This window comes from Pseudorca crassidens, chromosome X (assembly GCF_039906515.1).
Source record: "Pseudorca crassidens isolate mPseCra1 chromosome X, mPseCra1.hap1, whole genome shotgun sequence".
NCBI lineage: Eukaryota > Metazoa > Chordata > Mammalia > Artiodactyla > Delphinidae > Pseudorca > Pseudorca crassidens.
Window position 1 is genome coordinate 71345384 of NC_090317.1, and position 21882 is coordinate 71367265.

At 44.1% G+C, this 21882-nt stretch overlaps 1 protein-coding gene across 5 annotated transcripts in view; it reads right to left on the bottom strand.

Moving 5' to 3' along the window:
• Positions 1–12183: 12183 nt before the first annotated feature.
• Positions 12184–21882, bottom strand: part of NHSL2 (NHS like 2) — a 276883-nt gene continuing 267184 nt past the window's right edge. For all 5 annotated transcript variants that reach the window (XM_067722883.1, XM_067722882.1, XM_067722886.1 and 2 more), the window contains one exon: positions 12184–21826. In XM_067722883.1, the coding sequence (XP_067578984.1) occupies positions 21502–21826 (325 nt within the window). In that variant the 3' untranslated portion in view covers positions 12184–21501. The remainder of the gene's footprint in view (positions 21827–21882) is intronic.

Consider the following 21882-nt stretch of genomic DNA (forward strand, 5'->3'; position numbering starts at 1 on the left):
AGGCTGTCACAAAGCACCGAGCCAATATCCCTGTGCCATGCGGCTGCTTCCCACTAGCTATCTACCTTACTACGTTTGTTAGTGTGTATATGTCCATGACTCTCTCTCGCCCTGTCACAGCTCACCCTTCCCCCTCCCCATAACCTCAAGTCCGTTCTCTAGTAGGTCTGCGTCTTTATTCCTGCCTTACCCCTAGGTTCTTCATGACATTTTTTTTCTTAAATTCTATATATATGTGTTAGCATACGGTATTTGTCTCTCTCTTTCTGACTTACTTCACTCTGTATGACAGACTCTAGGTCTATCCACCTCATTACAAGTAGCTCAATTTCGTTTCTTTTTATGGCTGAGTAACATTCCATTGTATACATGTGCCACATCTTCTTTATCCATTCATCCGATGATGGGCACTTAGGTTGTTTCCATCTCCGGGCTATTGTAAATAGAGCTTCAATGAACATTTTGGTACATGACTCTTTTTGAATTTTGGTTTTCTCAGGGTATATGCCCAGTAGTGGGATTGCTGGGTCATATGGTAGTTCTATTTGTAGTTTTTTAAGGAACTTCCATACTGTTCTCCATAGTGGCTGAACCAATTCACATTCCCACCAGCAGTGCAAGAGTGTTCCCTTTTCTCCACACCCTCTCCAGCATTTATTGTTTCTAGATTTTTTGATGATGGCCATTTTGACTGGTGTGAGATGATATCTCATTGTAGTTTTGATTTGCATTTCTCTAATGATTAATGATGTTGAGCATTCTTTCATGTGTTTGTTGGCAGTCTGTATATCTTCTTTGGAGAAATGTCTATTTAGGTCTTCTGCCCATTTTTGGATTGGGTTGTTTGTTTTTTTGTTATTGAGCTGCATGAGCTGCTTGTAAATTTTGGAGATTAATCCTTTGTCAGTTGCTTCATTTGCACATATTTTCTCCCATTCTGAGGGTTGTCTTTTGGTCTTGTTTATGGTTTCCTTTGCTGTACAAAAGCTTTTAAGCTTCATTAGGTTCCATTTGTTTATTTTTGTTTTATTTCCATTTCTCTAGGAGGTGGGTCAAAAATGATCTTGCTGTGATTTATGTCATGGAGTGTTCTGTCTATGTTTTCCTCTAAGAGTTTAATAGTGTCTGGCCTTAAATTTAGGTCTTTAATCCATTTTGAGTTTATTTTTTTGTGTATGGTGTTAGGGAGTGTTCTAATTTCATTATTTTACATGTAGCTGTCCAGTTTTCCCAGCACCAATTATTGAAGAGGCTGTCTTTTCTCCACTGTATATTCTTGCCTCCTTTATCAAAGATAAGATGACCATATGTGCGTGGGTTTATCTCTGGGCTTTCTATCCTGTTCCATTGATCTATATTTCTGTTTTGGTGCCAGTACCATACTGTCTTGATTACTGTAGCTTTGTAGTATGGTCTGAAGTCAGGGAGCCTGATTCCTTCAGCTCCGTTTTTCGTTCTCAAGATTGCTTTGGCTGTTCAGGGTCTTTTGTGTTTCCATGCAAATTATGAGATTTTTTGTTCTAGTTCTGTGAAAAATGCCATTGGGAGTTTGATAGGGATTGCACTGAATCTGTAGATTGCTTTGGGTAGTAGAGTCATTTTCACAATGTTGATTCTTCCAATCCAAGAACATGGTATATCTCTCCATCTATTTGTATCATCTTTAATTTCTTTTATCAGTGTCTTATAAATGTCTGCATACAGGTCTTTTGTCTCCTTAGGTAGGTTTATTCCTAGATATTTTATTCTTTTTGTTGCCATGGTAAATGGGAGTGTTTTCTTGATTTCACTTTCAGATTTTTCATCATGAGGGTATAGGAATGCCAGAGATTTCTGTGCATTAATTTTGTATCCTGCTACTTTACCAAATTCATTGATTAGCTCTAATCGTTTTCTGGTAGCAACTTTAGGATTCTCTATGTGTAGTATCATGTCGTCTGCAAACAGTGACAGCTTTGCTTCTTCTTTTCCGATTTGGATTCCTTTTATTTCATTTTCTTCTCTGATTGCTATGGCTAAAACTTCCAAAACTATGTTGAATAATAGTGCTGAGAGTGGGTAACCTTTTCTTGTTCCTGATCTTAGTGGAAATGGTTTCAGTTTTTCACCATTGAATACGATGTTGGCTGTGGGTTTGTCATATATGGCCTTTATTATGGTGAGGAAAGTTCCCTGTATGCCAACTGTCTGCAGGGTTTTTATCATAAATGGGTGTTGAATTTTGTGAAAAGCTTTCTCTGCATCTATTGAGATGATTATGTGGTTTTTCTCCTTCAATTTGTTAATATGGTGTATCACATTGATTGATTTGTGTATATTTAAGAATCCTTGCATTACTGGGATAAACTCCGCTTGATCATGGTGTATAATCCTTTTTTTTAAATTTTTTTAAATTTTTTATGATCCTTTTAATGTGCTGTTGGATTCTGTTTGCTAGTATTTTGTTGAGGGTTTTTCATCTATGTTCATCAGTGATATTGGCCTGTAGTTTTCATTCTTAGTGACATCTTTGTCTGGTTTTGGTATCAGGGTGATGGTGGCTTTGTAGAGTGAGTTTGGGAGTGTTCGTCCCTCTGCTATATTTTGGAAGAGTTTGAGAAGGATAGGTGTTAGCTCTTCTCTAAAAGTTTGATAGAATTCGCCTGTGAAGCCATCTGGTCCTGGGGTCTTGTTTGTTGGAAGATGTTGTTTTTTAAATAAATGTATTTATTTATTTTTGGCTGCGTTGGGTCTTTGTTGCTGCGCATGGGCTTTCCTCTAGTTGCAGTGAGCAGGGGGCTACTCTTCGTTGCGGCGCGCAGTCTTATCCCGGTGGCTTCTCTTGTTGTGGAGCACTGGCTCTAGGTACGCAGGCTCAGTAGTTGTGGCGTGGGCTGTAGAGTGCAGGCTCAGTATTTGTGGCACTCAGGCTCAGAGTTTCTGCAGCATGTGGTATCTTCCTGGACCAGGGCTTGAACCCGCGACCCCTGCATTGGCAGGCAGATTCTTAACCACTGTGCCACCGGGGAAGCCCTGTTGGAAGTTCTTGGGTTTTTTTTTCCCGTACGCTGGCCTCTCACTGTTGTGACCTCTCCCGTTGCGGAGCACAGGCTCCGGACGCGCAGGCTCAGTGGCCATGGCTCACAGGCCCAGCCTCTCCGTGGCATGTGGGATCTTCCCGGACCAGCGCACGAACTCATGTCCCCTGCATTGGCAGGTGGACTCTCAACCACTGCGCCACCAGGGAAGCCCCCTGTTGGAAGATTTTTAATCACATTTTCAGTGTTTGTGATTGGTCTGTTCATATTTTCTATTTCTTCCTGGTTCAGTCTCAGAAGGTTGTGCATTTCTAAGAATTTGTCCATTTCTTCCAGGTTGTCCATTTTATTGGCATAGAGTTGACTGTAGTAATCTCTCATGATCCTTTGTATTTCTGCAGTGTCAGTTGTTACTTCTCCTTTTTCATTTCTAATTCTATTGATTTGAGTCTTCTCCCTTCTTTATGATTTCTTTCCTTCTGCTAACTTTTGGGGGGTTTTTTTGTTCTTCTTTCTCTAAGCGCTTTAGGTGTAAGGTTCGGTTGTTCATTTTAGATGTTTCTTGTTTCTTAAGGTAGAATTGTATTGCTATAAACTTCCCTCTTAGAACTGCTTTTGCTGCATCCCATAGGTTTTGGGTCGTCGTGTTTTTATTGTCATTTGTTTCTAGGTACTTTTTATTTCCTCTTTGATTTCTTCAGTGATCTCTTGGTTATTAAGTAGTGTATTGTTTAGCCTCCATGTGTTTGTATTTTTTACAGTTTTTCCTGTAATTGATATGTAGTCTCATAGCGTTGTGGTCGGAAAAGATTCTTGATATGATTTCCATTTACTTAAATTTACCAAGGCTTGATTTGTAACCCAAGATATGATCTATCCTGGAAAACGTTCCACAAGCACTTGAGAAGAAAGTGTATTCTGTTGTTTTTGGATGGAATGTCCTATAAGTATCAATTAAGTCCATCTTGTTTAATGTATCATTTAAAGCTTGTGTTTCCTTATTTATTTTCATTTTGGATGATCTGTCCATGGGTGAAAGTGGGATGTTAAAGTCCCCTACTATGATTGTATTACTGTGAATTTCCCCTTCTATGGCTGTTAGTATTTGCCTTATGTATTGAGGTGCTCCTATGTTGGGTGCATAAATATTTACAATTATTATATCTTCTTCTTGTATTGATCCCTTGATCATTATGTAGTGTCCTTCTTTGTCTCTTCTAATAGTCTTTGCTTTAAAGTCTATTTTGTTTGATATGAGAATTGCTATTTCAGCTTTCTTTTGATTTCCATTTGCATGGAATATCTTTTTCTATCCCCTCACTTTTAGTGTGTATGCGTCCCTAGGCCTGAAATGGGTCTCTTGTAGACCGCATATATACGGGTCTTGTTTTTGTATCCATTCAGTCAGTCTATGTCTTTTGGTTGGAACATTTAATCCATTTACACTTACGGTAATTATTGATATGTATGTTCCTATTAACATTTTCTTAATTGTTTTGGATTTGTTATTGTAGGTCTTTTCCTTCTCTTGTGTTTCCTGCCTAGAGAAGTTCCTTTAGCATTTGTTGTAAAGCTGGTTTGGTGGTGCTGAATTCTCTTAGCTTTTGCTTGTCTGTAAAGGTTTTAATTTCTCCATCAAATCTGAATGAGATCCTTGCTGGGTAGAGTAATCTTGGTTGTAGGTTTTTCTCCTTCATCACTTTAAATATGTCCTGCCACTCCCTTCTGGCTTGGAGAGTTTCTGCTGAAAGATCATCTGTTAACCCTATGGGGATTCCCTCTTATGCTATTTGTTGTTTTTCACTTGCTGCTTTTAATATTTTTTCTTTGTATTTAATTTTTGATAGTTTGATTAATATGTGTCTTGGCATGTTTCTTCTTTGTTTTATCCTGTATGGGACTCTCTGTGCTTCCTGGACTTGACTATTTCCTTTCCCATATTAGGGAAGTTTTCAACTATAATCTCTTCAAATATTTTCTCTATCCCTTTCTTTTTCCCTTCTTCTTCTGGGACCCCTATAATTTGAATGTTGGTGCATTTAATGTTGTTCCAGAGGTCTCTGAGACTGTCCTCAATTCTTTTCATTTTTATAAAATTCTGCTCTGCAGTAGTTATTTCCACTATTTTATCTTCCAGGTCACTTATCCGTTCTTCTGCCTCAGTTATTATGCTATTGATCCCTTCTAGAGAATTTTAAATTTCATTTATTGTGTTGTTCATCCCTGTTTGCTCTTTAGTTCTTCTAGGTCCTTGTTAAACGTTTCTTGTATTTTCTCCATTCTATTTCCAAGATTTTGGATCATCTTTACTATCATTATTCTGAATTCTTTTTCAGGTAGACTGCCTATTTCCTCTTCATTTCTTAGGTCTGGTGGTTTTTTACCTTGCTCCTTCATCTGCTGTGTGTTTCTCTGTCTTCTCATTTTGCTTAACTTACTGTATTTGGGGTCTCCTTTTGTCACGCTGCAGGTTCGTAGTTCCTGTTGTTTTTGGTGTCTGCCCCCAGTGACTAAGGTTGGTTCAGTGGGTTGTGTAGGCTTCCTGATGGAGGGGACTAGTGCTTGTGTTCTGGTGGATGAGGCTGGATCTTGTCTTTCTGGTGGGCAGGTCCACGTCTGGTGGTGTGTTTTGGGGTGTCTGTGGCCTTATTATGATTTTAGGCTGCCTCTCTGCTCTTGGGTGGGGTTGTGATCCTGTCTTGCTAGTTGTTTGGCATAGGGTGTCCAGCACTGTAGCTTGCTGGTCTTTAGTGGAGCTGGTCTTGACGTTGAGATGGAGATCTCTGGGAGATTTCCACCATTTGATATTACATGGAGCTGGGAGGTCTCTTGTGGACCAATATCCTGAACTTGGCTCTCCCACCTCAGCGGCACAGCCCTGACACCTGGCTTGGGCACCAAGAGCCTGTCAACCACACGGCTCAGAATAAAAGGGAGAAAAAGAAAGAAAGAAAGAAAGAAGAAGATAAAATAAAATTAAATTAAAAAGTTATTAAAGTAAAAAATAATTATTAAAAAATATTTTAAGTAATAAAAGAAGAAAGAAAGAAAGAAGAGAGCAACCAAACCAAAAAACAAATCCACCAATGATAAGAAGACCTAACACCTGTACTAAAACAAGCAAACAAACAAAAATAGAGAGACAGAACCCTAGGACAAATGGTAAAAACAAAGCTATACAGGTAAAATCACACACAGAAGCATACACATACACACTCACAAAAAAAGAAAAAGGGAAAAAAAAATATATCGTTGCTCCCAAATTCTACCTCCTCAATTTGGGATGATTCGTTGTCTATTCAGGTATTCCACAGATTCAGGGTACATCAAGTTGATTGTGGAGATTTAAGCCGCTGCTCTTGAGGCTGCTGGGAGAGATTTTCCTTTCTCTTCTTTGTATGCACAGCTCCTGGGGTTCACCTTTGGATTTGGCCCTGCCGCTTTGTGTAGGTCGCCTGAGGGCATCTGTTCCTCGCTCAGACAGGACGGGGTTAAAGGAGCAGCTGATTCGGGGGCTCTGGCTGACTCAGGCCGGGGAGAGGGAGGGGTACCGAATGCGGGGCGTGCCTGCGGTGGCAGAGGCTGGGGTGAAGTTGCACCAGCCTGAGGCGCGCCATGTGTTCTGCTGGGGAAGCTGTCCCTGGATCACGGGACCCTGGCAGCGGCGGGCTGCACAGGCTCCCGGGAGGGGAGGTGTGGAGAGTAACCCGTGCTTGCACACTGGCTTCTTGGTGGCTGCAGTAGCAGCCTTAGCGTCTCATGCCCGTCTCTGGGGTCTGCGCTGATAGCCGCGGTTTGCGCCCGTCTCTGGAGCTCCTTTAAGCGGTGCTCTTAATCCCCTCTCCTTGCGCACCAGGAAACAAAGAGGCAAGAAAAAGTCTCTTGCCTCTTCAGCAGCTCCAGACATTTTCCCGGACTCCCTCCCGGCTACCTGTGGCGCACTAGACCCCTTCAGGCTGTGTTCACACAGCCAACCCCAGTCCTCTCCCTGGGATCTGACCTCCGAAGCCGGAGCCTCAGCTCCCAGACCCCGCCCGTCCCAGCGGGTGAGCAGACAAGCCTCTCAGGCTGGCGAGTGCTGGTCAGTACCGATCCTCTGTGCGGGAATGTCTCCGCTTTGCCCTCCGCACCCCTGTTGCTGTGCTCTCCTCCGTGCCTCCGAAGATTTCCCCCTCCGCCACCTGCAGTCTCTGCCCACGAAGGGGCTTCCAAATGTGTGGAAACTTTTCCATCTTCACAGCTCCCTCGCACTGGTGCGTGTTCCGTCCGTATTCTTTTGTCTCTGTTTTTTTCTTTTCTTTTGCCCTACCCAGGTACGTGAGGAGTTTCTTGCCTTTTGGGAGGTCTGAGGTCTTCTGCCAACATTCAGTAGGTGTTCTGTAGGGGTTGTTCCACGTGTAGATGTATTTCTGATGTATTTGTGGGGAGGAAGGTTATCTCCATTTCTTACTCTTCTGCCATCTTGAAGCTCCTCCTGTAGATGTATTCTTTTTATTTATTTATTTATTTATTTATTTATGGCTGCGTTAGATTCTCGTCACTGCATGTGGGCTTTCTCTTGTTTCGGCAAGCAGGGGCTACTCTTTGCGATGCACAGGCTTCTCATTGCTGTGGCTTTTCGTTGGGGAGCACGGGCTCTAGGCGTGCGGGCTCAGTTGCTCCGTGGCATGTGGGATCTTCCCGGACCAGGGCTCGAACCTGTGTCCCCTGCATTGGCAGGCGCACTCTCAACCACTGCGCCACCAGGGAAGTCCCTGTAGATGTATTCTTGATGCATTTGTGGAGAGAGAGATGAACTCCACGTCCTCCTACTCCTCCGCCATCTTGGTTTTTCCCTATTACAAGATATTGAATATAGTTCCCTGTGCTCTACAGTAGGTCCTTATTGACATCTATTTTGTATATAGTAGTATGTATCTGTTAATCCCAAACTCTTAATTTATCCCTCCTCCCTTTCCCCTTTGGTAACCATAAGTTTGTTTTCTATGTCTATGAGTCTATTTCTGTTTTGTGTCATATTACTTGATCTCTCAGCAGCACTCGATGCAGTTGGTCATTCCTTACTTCTTATAAAACCTTCCTTTTTGGCTTTCATGACACCACATTCTCTGGGTTTTCTCCTGCTGCTGCTCTGTCTCAATTTTCTTTGCTGATCTTCTTCTTCCATTCAGTTTCTAAGTATTCGAGGCTTCCCACAGCTCTGTCTTGATTCTCTCCGCTATCTACGTTCTCTCCCTATGTCAGCTCATTCAGTACCATGGCACCAAATATACCTATATGTTCATGGCTCCAAATTTATATCTCTTGCCCTGACTTCTCTCCTAAGCTCCAGCTTCACATAACCTGCTCTCTACTTGGTATTTCCACTTGTATAACTAATAAGGATCTCAAACTTCATGTGTTTAAAACACAAATTGTTCCCTTCAGCTCAAACATCACCTCCTGACAAATGCCTTCCCTGACCGCCTTATCCAAAATAGTTCTCCCCTATTACTTTCTATCATAACATCCTATTGTATTTCCTTAATAATCTAAAATCATCTCGCTTGTTTGTTTACCAGTGTGTTGTCTGTTCCCTCACACTAGAATGTAAGCTCCTTAAAGACAGGAACCTTGACTGTTTTGCTTACTATTATAGTCCCAGCTCCTAGACGAGTGCCTCTCATATAGTAGGTGCTCAGTTAATATTTGTTGACTGAATGTTCATTGAAAAGGAGATGTTGGAGATACAGGATAGAGGGGGGATGAGGAAGTGAGTGCACACAGGTGGGATTGTGGACTTGATGTTACTAAGGTAGAGGACTTCCCCTCTGATGGCTCCTAATTCCTCTGAGAAGCAGGTGGCAACATCACCTGCTGGAGAGGAAGCAGGGAGGGGAGACTAGTGGAGGGTTTTGACTCTGAGGAAAGTGGATGTTTGAAGTTGTGATGAATAGGAGAGCTGATTATGGAATGAGAGAGAGAGATTTTTTTTTTTTGAGTAGAGCCAAAGGCCCCTTTTCAGTAAGAGAACACCAGTTTGCATGACTGTGCGTGGTCTTCTCCAGCAGCCTGGGTGTGAGAACAGAGAATGTAGACAGTTGGATTGATCCAGGGGGGTTGTACCTCGTGGGTGGGAGGAAGGACAATGGAACTAAGGAAGTCGAGGATGTTTGCAAGAGAGTGGTCAAAATGATAGACCTGAACTAACTGGGGAAGAAGTTAAAAGAGAGGGAAGGGCTGTAATATAAGGGAAAAGTACACTGAGCTCCATGAGAGCAGGGATGATGTTTGTCATATTCAAAGCTGTATCTCCAGTACTTAATACAGTGTCTGGTGTGTTAGATGCCTACTAAATATTGGATGAATTAATGTGTTAAGTTATTGGAGGTCTCAATGAACTTGAACAGTGTCATGGAGTAATTGAATGAGAGAGTTGGAAAGCTAGGAGGTTGTGGAAGACTAAAGTTAAGATTTCAGTGATATAGCAATTCTGGAGGATGACAAGGTTCATTTGTGACCTTGAGAGTGGGTGACTGGAGCAGGAGAGGAGGCCATAAGAGGAGAGCAGGAAAGGAGGAAGAAGCCAGGGATTTGCAATGGGTCTTCCACAGGAAGGTTGAAGTGACCCCAGATTTTGGCAAGTCTACGGGTGGAGAGGAAGACTGAATGAAGGGGAGTGACTGAGAGGTTCAGCAATCATGGTCTAGAAGGTACAGTGGGGAGTAAGTAAGGGACCCACTCCACCTCCATATGCAGAAGTATTTGGGGAGGGAAGGAATCTCTGGGGAGAGGCCTATAGGAGAAGTGGAGTTCTTAGGGGAGAGTGAGATCTCAGTTAAGGAATGCATAAGGATGCTTTATGTTGGAGCTGTAGGGGTAATTATTAATCCCTAGAACTGAGGTTCCAGTGGACACAGTTGAAAATGATGGGGGGGAGGGGGGCAGTGGAAGGTTGGGTAGGAGAGAGGAAGCTTAGAGCACAGTGAAATCAGTATTGAGAGAAGAGGGATGACCAAGGGAATTCATATCCAGGGTGGTGACTCCCAAATAACAGGAATGTGTGGCCCATTGGTCCTGGTCCCCAGGGCTGCAGACTGAACTAGTCTCAGCAGTGGCCCCACTCGCCTGTAAGCTCCATGAGGGATGGGCATGGTGTCTGTGTCCGTCACTACTCTACCCTCAGCATCTAGCACCCTGCCAGGCAGGTAGAAGGAGCTTGTTATATTTTTGCTGACTGGATGAATAAAAGAAGTGGCTGGAGGAGCACGAAATGCCTGGCCCACTGCAGGTGCTTGATAGATGCTGGCACCATTTTATTCCTGGTATCTTATGATGGCTCTACTTATCCATTTGCATCTGTGACATGCCCTTGGAGAAGGTTTGTTAATGGGCGTGAATGAGGCTTGTGAAACACCAAAGGCCAATTAAGGCTACTGGTATATATCCCGACATGGTGACTACAATTTGAGGAAGGTATGAACCTCATCAAACAAACTGTAATCTTTCTGAGGTAAGGAGTAGGAACCAGAAAATAAGAATTTGTAAGTGTTTAACTTGTGCTGTGCTTGGGAGAAAGACACCTGTAATGGACACAAAACTGTGTTGCCCAGATCCCCCTTCAAGGGCAGATATTGCCCCAGCTGCTCGGAGTGCTGTCAGCCGAGAACCGTCTTTAGCTGTCAACTCCTTCGGAGATTGCCTCTGCTGCAGAGAGCCACCTCACCCAGGGACTGACTGAAGCAGGGCCCATGCGGGACAACTCTGATGGGTCACGTTAGTGCCTGAGCTCTCTGTTGAGTCAGCTGAGGCTTTGTGGCACCTGCGTTGCTGCCTTTTCCTTCTTCAGCCTAAGCTTATTTCCTTCCCTTCTCTCCCACAGATGTCGATCCCTCGGACATTTCCTAATAAACATCCCGTGCACCAAACTCCATTCCCGAGTCTGCTTCCCAGGGAACCCAACCCGCAACAAGGCTCAAATGCCTTCAGGAGCCTGGCACATGATATAAATGAATGAAGCTGGTTGGGCTTCATATAACAGGGAGTGGTGGGGAACTAGGTAAAGTGGAGAGTTTGTGCCCCATCTACATTTTGAAAAATTAAAAACCAGCATTGTGTACTCCTGGCAATGTATGAGAACTCAGTTCAGTTTGCAGGCCTCCTGTTTAGGACCTGTGCTTTAAAGGTGTACTCTCTCTTTGGTTGATATACCGGCCCCTGGCTTTGACATGCCTTTTGTGAGTTTGGTCAGTGTGGGTCAATCCCTCAAAGCTCCCCCAGCTCATGGTGGGGGGGCACAAGCAGCCCCAGACCCTGCCGGGGTCAACACCAGCCCCTGAACCACAGGGTCTCACCGAGGTACTGCTTGCTGTGAGGCCCACCTCGAGCCAGTCTCCTTCTCTGATCTTGGTCTTAAGTCTTGACACCTGCTATTGTCTGAGAGTAGCCCTGGCCCCTCTCCCTCCCCTTGTAAGCTTTCTAGGTTGTTTCAGGCTCTGTGGTGTCTTTTTGAAAGATCAGCCCAGTGGTGTCAGGGGACGTGAGCTAGCACGGGGCCTGGGGAGACAAGGATACTGGCTGCAAGGGCCTCAGCCTTAGAGGCCTGAGCCAGTTGGCACCAGAGAACAAAGCTCCTTTTGGATGGAACTTGACCCTTGAATATAGCTGTCACCACCTGCATGGTGGGACCATACCCTTCTTGAGGGATGGAAGTGATCTGGGCCACATCTGGTCTGTGTTTTTTGCTCCCAGCCCTGACTCACTCTGGTCTTCCCTGCTGGGTGGCTTCATTGAGCCAGAGAACAAAGAGGGAGTGCATGCCCTGAGCACAGTTGCTATGGCAACCTCCTATCCTTAGGAGCCTGGTGACCGGTGCCTACTTCACCAGAGCTGTGCCTGTCTGAGGCCCCTTGTTGCTTCTAGGAGCAGTTGAACTAGAATCCCTGAGACAAAGTCCTCAAAGACATATTCCCTGCCCCTATAACTTAGGTTCACAGCTCGGTGGGCCAGGTTTCTGCAAGACACTGTGTCCCGCGTATCTGTTTTGGGCTCTCAGGGGTTTGTGAGAATCAAAGCTCATGTTTGTGGGTCCCACACTTGTGTGGTCTGGAAAACATACTCACAAACTGGGCTTAGTGTCTGGATAAAGTCATCATTGCTACAATGAGAATCAGAGGGTGAAACAAAATGATTTTAACAGAAAAAGTTTATTTTAAGAAGACACAAACAGCTCTAGCTATATAAAGAATACAGTTCAATTGCTGGTAGCAAGCCAGTAAGGAATGCTTTTTCTTTTAAAGAAAAAAAAGAAAAAGAAAGAAAGACAAGAAAAACCCTTTGTAATATCACCCCACAGAGGGCTCCCTTCCATTTTGTGTTGGAATTCTAAAAAGACCGGGATGACAATCTCTCTTGCTGCTTCTTGATATTTTTATCCAGGGACACATTCTCATCACTTGAGGGAATTGCCTTATCTCTGCCTTCCAGTTTAGGATCTCGGTCTGCAAATTCCTGTCTCCCTTATTTTTCTTGAGTGCACCGTTGGCATTCAGTAAGCATTGAATGGTGAGCGCTAACATAACAAAAGTCCTTCTCCTGACTATGCAGAGCAGGCCTAGCCAATCCTCCTTCCTCATTTTGCTTTTGGCAAGTGTGGTACTTTTGCTGTTTTAGAGTCCAAGGTGCAAGCCTGGTTTCCTTCTTAAGGCTGGAAATCCTAAACAAAAGGCAGAAAGAAACTGTTTCATGGATGCTTTCAAATAAGGAAATCCTAAAGTTACTCGTGTCTTGAGTTTTTAAAATCTAGATTTCAGTAAGTGGGTAAATCCCTGGGCTCAAATGACAGAAAGCAAACTAAAGGTCCCAAGAAACAATGTTCTTAGATTTTAAAAAATCCTGCAGCCTGAGAGGTATGTCTTAAGTGACAGAGTTCATATGGAATTAAAGTCCTAGCTCTTTGTATGTTGGCCTGTCCAGAATTGCCCCAGAGGAGTTTCTTCAAATGGCTTCCAGGGAGAAGCCAGCACAAGCCAGTGGAAAGAAGGTTTCAAGAGACAAGAAAAGGGAAATGCCTCAGGAGCCCCACCATCCCTCCTCCTTGACCAGCCCCATCAGACCTGGAACTGGACCAGAGAATTGATGACAGAACTGGATGGTGTGTGTGTGTGTGTGTGTGTGTGTGTGTGTGTGTGTGTGAGAGATACACGAGTAAATGGGACCTTCATAGTCCAGGTGGAGAAACCATGCATACACACACAGGCACACACCTTGTCATTCAGCCGTATCCCCCAATATTTATACGAGCAAATGTGAAAATGTGAAACTGAGCTTTACACCCCCAAGTAGCATGAAAGGTAGAGATGGGAGTGAGATGAGAGAGATGTGAAGAAGCTTTAAGGAACCCTCTTAGGGGTTCAGAGAACAGGAGGTGGTGGTGTGCTGAATGACCGCTGGCTGTGGTGCTGCATGGGGCATCCCAAGGAGCTGATCCCCAAGGCTGGGGGTCTAGGAGGCAGGGGGTTAAGGTGGGGAAAAACTGTGGGCACAAAACACCTTCCATACCTCATTGATTTCATTGCTGGGGCTGAGTCTAGAACAGGTCCGAATCACATTAAAATGGACACATGGACATTTTGGGTTTTAAAACCAGCCATTGTAACCAAGAGAGCTAGTGATTCTCCTAGGAAATAATAGACTGAACTGGAATTTCATGGCCTGGGCCACCAGACTTTCCAGAGATGGCCCTGAACACATGATGGCAGTATAGGACAGAGTGGGACAGATGATCCAGGGCAGGGGTCCCCGACCACAGTTTGGGACAAACGAAATAAGAAACCTCAGATATCCATTCTTTCCTGCCAGCTCACCCCACACTCGAGGAAGCAGAGGCACATTGGATAACCAGTACAGGAGATCTAAAGAAAAGAATGAGGGTTTCTACACCGAGGTAGTTAGAGAGTGAGACACAGAGACAGAGACAGGTGAGAGAGTCCATCTATCGGAGAGTACTAGTTGGCAAATGCAGCCCCTTTCCACTCCCCTCTGCACAGGCCGGCCTGATAGCTCGGGAGATGGGAGGGCAGTGAGCCACATCACCCAGCACACAACTCAGTCATCATGTGGGTCACAGAAATGCCCGTCCCAGGGGTCAGCAAACTATTACAAGCAGGCAAAATCCAATCTGCAGCTTCGTATGGCCCAAGAGCTAAGAATAGTATTTACATTTTTGAAGTGTTGTCAAGCAAGCAAGCAAACAGTAACAAAGAAGAAGACCATGCTACAGAGACCATCTGTGGCCCACAAAGCCTAAAAGAGTTACTTTCTGGTCCTTTATAGAAAAACTTTGTCAAACCTTGGTCTAGATGATGAGGAAAATCCCACCAATCTCTGAGCGTTCCTGTAAAGGGAAACCAGGGGAGGTCCAGGAGAAGGACTGGAACAATGGGATAATTGGAAATACCACTCCATCTGACGAGCACTGCCTGCAACTCTACTAAACCAGACTAATGAGGTACACAGGAGCTATGGAAGGAAGCCTGAGAATAGCTAAAGAGAGAGTCATACTAAGGAGCATTAGGCAAAGAATGTTCTGGAAATGAAACTGCATGCAGAGCTCAGTACTGATTAGGAAATTTGGTTATCGTTTGATAAGATTGAGATAGAGTTTGAGCCCAGGGATTGTTAAAATATCAAGAAGTTTCTAGAATACAACTAAGTATCTCACGAACACCTAACAGTCTGAAACTATCTTGTAAAGTTTAAGAAGGGGAGGATAAAGTAGATTCTAGGAAAGCCTACATTGGTTTGCCCTAATTTAAATAAATGCCACTTACAAAAGTTCACACTGAAAAAAAAAAGTAGAGGCATTAGGGGACATTGACAAGAGGATTTTTCATTTTTCAAAAGAAGTCACCAGAAGACTCCCTTCCATAGGAAACTTCTCTACTAAAAAAATGAAATTTAATCTATAAAAATTCATTTTTCAAATAACTTTTAGGGAAAGCATCCACTGTATAGAGTAGGGCACATACATTGAAATTGGAGGGAAATGGAAGTTTCTAAACTGAAAGTCAGATTTGTCTTTGGATTCATCAGCTAAAGAACTCGAACATTTTCCTTAAAGCACATATATTGCTCGCTGAAATACCTGGGAAATTCATGTGTCATAAAAGTAGAAGCCAGCTGTGGCTCTTCCATAAATGCAGTGCTTTGGATGAAAAAACACTGGGCCCAGAGGCAGGAGAACTGGGATTGAGGCTGGGCCCTGCCACTGTGTGATCTTGTGTAAGTTTGTTTGTTTGTTTTTTTTTTTTTTTTGCGGTACGTGGGCCTCTCACTGCTGTGGCCTCTCCTGCTGCGGAGCACAGGCTCCGGACGTGCAGGCTCAGCGGCCATGGCTCACGGGTCCAGCCGCTCTGCTGCATGTGGGATCTTCCTGGACCGGGGCACGAACCCGCGTCCCCTGCATCGGCAGGCAGACTCCCAACCACTGTGCCACCAGGGAAGCCCTTGTGTAAGTTTTTTGACTTTCTGGGCCTCAGTTTCCTCCTCTGTAAAAGGAGAGGTTGGTCTCTTTCAGCTCTAACATTCCATGACTACAGATAAATATAGAAATAAGATCAATACAGCAATCTAGAAATAAGAAATAGTCCCCAAAGTAAGCTCTGGAGTCAGTAGAAAAAAGTAGCAATGAAATATAATAAAAAGAATAAAATTTTAACTACTAGCCAGAGTAAATATATCTCATTTAAAAATTAATGAAAAGATTTGTAATTTACAATTGATTCAGGAGAGGTAAGAACATACATGTTGCTGTTTCTTCACCATCACACATATAGAGGAGGAGATGAGTGTCAGGTGACTTGTACAATGAGCACGATGCTGCGTTTGCATGCAGAACATTTTATAAAATTGAACATTAAAAAGAGCTCAACACCACATAAGGAATACATTTTCATAAAGCTTGGAATTAGAGAGGAGTTAACTGGTTGTTCCAGTTCAGATTTTGTTTACAGATTTGTTGATATCAAATTCCACAAATATGCAAAATCTTAAAATCAAATCTATTTCTGCCAGAGCCCTCCTAGAGAACAGCCACCACAGGAAAGACAGACATTTAAGGGTTGGCAATACCAAATGAATGTAACACATTTTCCTCTTTCCTATTTGTGAATTACAAAATTGTTTTTAAACCAAAAACTGGCCAGATGTGCTGGCTAAGTCAAATAAAAGGTTTTGCAGGTTGAGCAAGTAATTGATTCTGATAATTTCTTAACAGCAAATAAAAATGTATCCGAGCAACATGACAATATAAATCACATGGCCAGAGACTGATCACATAATGTAACGAGAGTAGAAAAGATGGGAAAGGCTGGAATCGTTTGGAGAGTCGTGGCTACAGTGACTCAGGGGCTTGAGGAAGTAACGTCACTGGCGCACACACACACACACACACACACACACACACACACACACACACACACACACACACACACACACTATAGGGATGCTGCTGCTGGTCCTGGGACCACGCTTTGAGAACCACTGGCCTAGGTTTTGGGCTTTACTGAGCAAAAGTAGATACCTATTTCACATAACCCATTACTTATGCAAATTTCTTGTTTTGTTAAACTTACTAAAAGTGCCTTAAATGTGTGCCTATAACCATTTCCTACTGTATTCCTCTACAAATATTTCAGAGTATTCAAAAATTTGTTTATTTCATATCCTTGTTAAAATCCTCATCATTTTTGCTGCCCTTTGACAAATGTAGCTCTTTTGTACCTCTTTCCTAGTCATCCGTTTAAATCCCAAATAGTTTAGTCAAGTACAGCTGAAATACACGCAAAGGCTTTGGAGGGACTGGGTGCTCTGGAATAGATCTGGTCTCATTCTCACACCAAGGGGAAGTAGTAGCACGAAACACAGATAAGCGTTGGGGGGCAGCCGAGGCTGCATGCAGTAAATTTGCGCCTCGAGGAAGTTTAATAATCTGGTACCAGAGACACCAGACAGCTGACATTGATCTGACACTGATTGGACAGTTTCACCTTTCATAGACAGGACACATTTTCACAAACTCTTTAAATCCTTGTGTTCTTTACTCAAATAATAAGTAGTACTAATTCCATTTGTGTAAAAATGTTAAGGTATAATAATTATCTGGGCCTTCTCAGTGGCTTTAGTAGCCATTTCTGAGAGTCCCTTGGTAGTAACCATACTGAACAGCACTGAGAATCAGGAGAATTTAATCGACCATCAGCAATTTACTTAGTTCCAGGAGATTAAGGTTTTTTCTATATTCAGGAGTTAGTCATCAGGGAATTTGACCTTTCCATGGTGAAAAATACACGTCTGCAACTGATTGATGCCTAAAATTCTACAAGTAGAACGTCATTCCTTTGGCTTAAGGCTTTTTCCCTGTTAAAATGCAAGTGACCCTCCAAAGAGGTATTATTAAGCCTTATAATCTCAAAGTAAAGGAATTTATCCCTTTCCTGAGAGCATGCTTTCCTTAGCAAGGAGGAGGACAAACGAGGACGCACTCAGAGTTGGTGCTAAGAAGCAAGGTCGGGGGGAATGGAGCAGACAGAGGAGACGGAGGATTCCAATGACAGACCTCCAACTCATTCACTATTTTGCTGAAGGGCTGTCCCTGTCAGCATCCCTATTGAAATGGGTGCTAACTTGCCACTTGGAGTAGGTTACTTAGAAATCGGCCATGTTTTCTGATAATATTGAAGAGTCTTTGATGTGTAGGCATACAAAGGTTTAGAGCAATGGAAAAATAGATGGCAATAAAACATTTGGTGCAACAAATGGGGAGTTACCCCCCGAAATCGGAAGAACCATACATGTCCATAGAAAGAAGATAAACCAATATTACTTTATAGAGTGCAAATCGCAAGGCCGGGACGAGGGTAAGGCACTAACATGGCCCTGAGAGTGGGTGCCTCCTTAAATTTTGCACCCCAGGCACCTCACTCACCCCACTCTAGTCCTGGCCCTGGCAAATCATATTAAAGTGAAGCCTGGCCATTGTGTTACAGACTTGATGATAATGGAAGGTTCTCTGGAGGAACAGAGCACTGACTGTGAACTTGTTTTTTTAATAAGTAGTTTGTTGATGAGGAAGAGGGCAGGTGGCGTGGACATATCTGCTCAGACTGATGGGTCCAGCAGGATCACAATCTGACCCACGTTGTCGGAGAGTTAAAATGGGTGTCCGGTGACGTGCTTGTTGTGAGAGCCTTGCAGACTCTCCTCTGTCTCTGAACATTCAAAGTAATGATTCCAGATCAACTGGTCGATCTGTGGTCAGTAAGCTAATGCAAGCTATTTTGCTGCCTGCGGTCTTGCGTCCTTAAAGGGTGAGCTGTCGGCTAGGGATGCAGTTCAAAGAAATAGGGACTGAGGGGCAAGTTGGGGCCATGTGGGAGGCCCAGGTGAGAGACTGAGACAGGCAAAGGACAGGAGACAGCAGCGAAGCTTCCTGTTGTGCTGAGAACGACTTGCTCCCTACCCTCAATGTTTGAACCACAAATACATAATGAACACCCACCAAGGGCAAAGTGCTCTTAGCTACCGATTAACCTCCTCCCCTGGGGACGACTGCATCTACTCCTGCCTAGGCAGAAGTCAGTCCAGTAGAGCCACCTGCTGCTATTGGTTAGAATCAGAGGAAACAAAGGGACAGAAACAACTTGAATTGGAACCTGACTTCCTGGGGCCAACTTCATTTCACCTGTATCCCTTCTGTATTCCACCTTCAAAAATTGTTATCACTCTTCACACTAGTAATAGCGGCAACAGTCACTTCTCTGAAAGGCCTCCTGGAAGGGGCTTTCAGCCTCTCTTCTCCAGCCTTGGCAGAGTAGGTGCACGAGGCAGCAGACACTGTGGCTTGTGCCTGGGTGGAAGACAGAGTTGGTGCTATGATACCTAAGGGGAGGCGAGATGTTGAGTGTGAGGACTAGGAGAGTTGTCTGGTATTATGTTAATCAGAGATTGGTAGAAATTCTACAATTTGGTTGTTTGTTTGGGACTAGGTCCACCTGTTGCAAAATATTAAATGAATATTACCGGTCCTCAGTGTTACCTCTGACCACATCATCTCTGCCCCGAAGCCTCTTATGCTAATGGCAACACCACTGGGCATTGGAGGGCCATAGTGAAGATGTAGAAGACCTTCTAAAAAATTCCAGGCATACGGAGTATTGCAGGGGAAAGCAAGACTCAAGGTAATTGAAAGACATCAAGGTGTCTGGATATTAAGCTTTAGAATCTTTCTGGAAAACCACCAGAGGTGGCAAGGTGAGGGGAGAGGCAAAACCCACTAGAAGTACCAAACAAGAAGCTTCCAGAAAAGTTAGCGGAAGTAACAAGTCCTATACTGTGTGAGTCTCATACTCCGCTTTAGAGCTCATAATGGTTCTGGAGTAGAGGGCCCCGGCAGCCTTTCACTTTTGTTAGGCCAAAGCACAAACACTCCTTCATTTCCCCCCAGAGGAAAATGTTTCCATCCTTTGGGATTCTGAGTCCAGGGCAGACAAGTGTGTGGCATTCATATATAAATTAAGGCCAGGAATGAATCTTATTTTATTTCAGGCAAAACCTCTGAAATTTGGTCAGGACCCTTGAACTAAATAGTTGGTTCACTTTCAAAAGCAACTGGGCTTTCAAGAACTGTCTATTATTTGAGGTGGCTTCTGTCTAAATCAGGGGGAGGCGCTGGGCCTGACCTGTACTCAGAAGTCTAGAATTCAGAACTGTAGCGACCAAGGGCCCAGGCCTAGGGGTTCTATGTGAGAGGCCCAAGTCCCCTCAGCACTCAGTGTGGTTTTCCAGCTGCTCTTCCGCTGTGTGGGCAGTTGGGCTAAAGAGCTTGCTTCTTACTGAGAGCTGCCAAAATCAAGATCTGCTTGTCTCTGGGAGCAGTTTCCACATCCTCCAAGAGGTTGACCAATGAATCTGTTGGGTGGGGGGTGAAGGAGGAAGAGGTCAGGGGACTCTCTTTGTGAAGCAGGCTACAATTTCATTTGACTTTCCTTTTTCCCTCTTGGGAATTGTGGACAATTAATCCTCCATTATTAGTCAGCCAGTTTTCTTTGTTCAGTGCTATTTTTCCCCCCCAACCTCCCAGAAACCAGACATATGAAAATCAAATGAATCACAGCTCTTGCTTTGCTTAGAAAATTGAACTGACAAGGAAAGTTAGTGTCTATAAGCTTTGGCAGGGGGTGGGGAGAAGGGGTCACAATGACTGTCCTGGGACTCTGTCAGCATCCAGTATCCCATTTACCCCAGTCCTTACATTCTCCCCCAGAAGGTTAATTGAAAATTGGTCAAACAGCAGAAAGTAAATGGCAAAAAGTAGCCCTTTTTTTGGGTTATGGGCCATAGCAACTTGCAAGGCTGCCTTTCAGATTTTGGATCTATCCTTTTAGTCTATACGTTCTCGGTTTGGAAACAGAGGAAGATTTCCTTTAAACAAGACCAAACCAACCACAAACCACAATCTGAAGTGAATGGTGGTGGGCAAGTTACACTTACTTTCTCTCCTCCTTGGGACTTTGAGGATGCTGTTCCTTCAGCTAAAGACTTCCTGTAATGAATACTATAAGCAAATGAAGCGAGAGTTCTTCGAATGCAGCATGAGCTGGGCACAGACACTAGCTACCGTTGTTGGCAGACATTTGAAGGATCTCAAGGCGCACGTGTGAGTTACCTTGGATAGATCTGAGTGAACAAACGGCTGCCTTGTTTGTTGGCCAAGCTTGGTTCATCCAAAGCAACCCAGTCCTGACCTTTTCTAGCAAAGGGGGGTAGGGAGGGGGGGGTCTATATGTTTACTAAAACTCATCACCCTGATCTCCGTGTAGACAATCAAACTGAAAAAGGTGTGAAGTTCAGGACAGAGTCACATTCATATTTTGCACGACAAAAGCCATCCAATCAACCTCATGCCGAAACAAGTGCACACCTGCAAACCTCTTGTGGTGGAGAATTATACTGTGGCTGAAGAGGCATCAGGGTCCTTCTGTTTCTCCATGCAGGGCCATCAGGGCCTTGCTGGGAAAGTGAATAATCAGCAATGGCACCCTGTGTCCCCTGGGTTTGGCAGCCCCCAATCTGCTCTCTCACTGTGCCCCTCAGTGATAGGAGCCAGGGATGGAGCAGCCTGGTCATTGATTTAAAAGATGGCATATGTGCCCTTGCATCTGAGAATTTCTTCTGAGTGCATACCACTTGGGGGAAATAAGGAGAAAATCGGTAGTTAGTAATGGCAAGATTGTAAGTATGAGAACATAAAATGTCTGAAGATGATTAAAGTGCCTGATGATTTTAGTTCTGGATGTGGCCTCTCTCCTGTTGTCCAGAGTGTGAGTTAATGTAAAAGAAATGCAGGCTCTTTTGTTATTTCCATGGTTCCTTTTTAAAACCCTTTTTCTCTTCCCCCTTTTCTACTCAAGCTTAGTAACTCAACCTTGCTTGCTGAACCCAGGGCTTAGGTACTGGGGTTATCAGGGGTTTCGTAGTCTTTTGAAAATTGTGCAATAATTCGCCGAGCCAGTGGGTTAGTGGTCTTCAGCAGTTCTGCTGCTGAGGGGCGGGACCTTGGAGTTGCCTTGCTTCCCTTCTTCTGTAGCAAGGCCTTGAAATCATCATTTCTGCCAGCATCTAGGCTGGCACTGCCGCTTGACCCTGCAGAGGCAGCCAACTCACTGATAGGAGACTCAGCCGTGTTCCTTATTGGTGAGTGGGAGGTTGGTCTGCTGCCACCAGCAAAGGCCTCACCAGGCTCCTTCCAGCCAAGCAGCTTTCTTTTGGACCTAAATGAGAGAAAGTTTACTTTGAGTGAATTTGTGCGGCAGACATTTCCTAATGC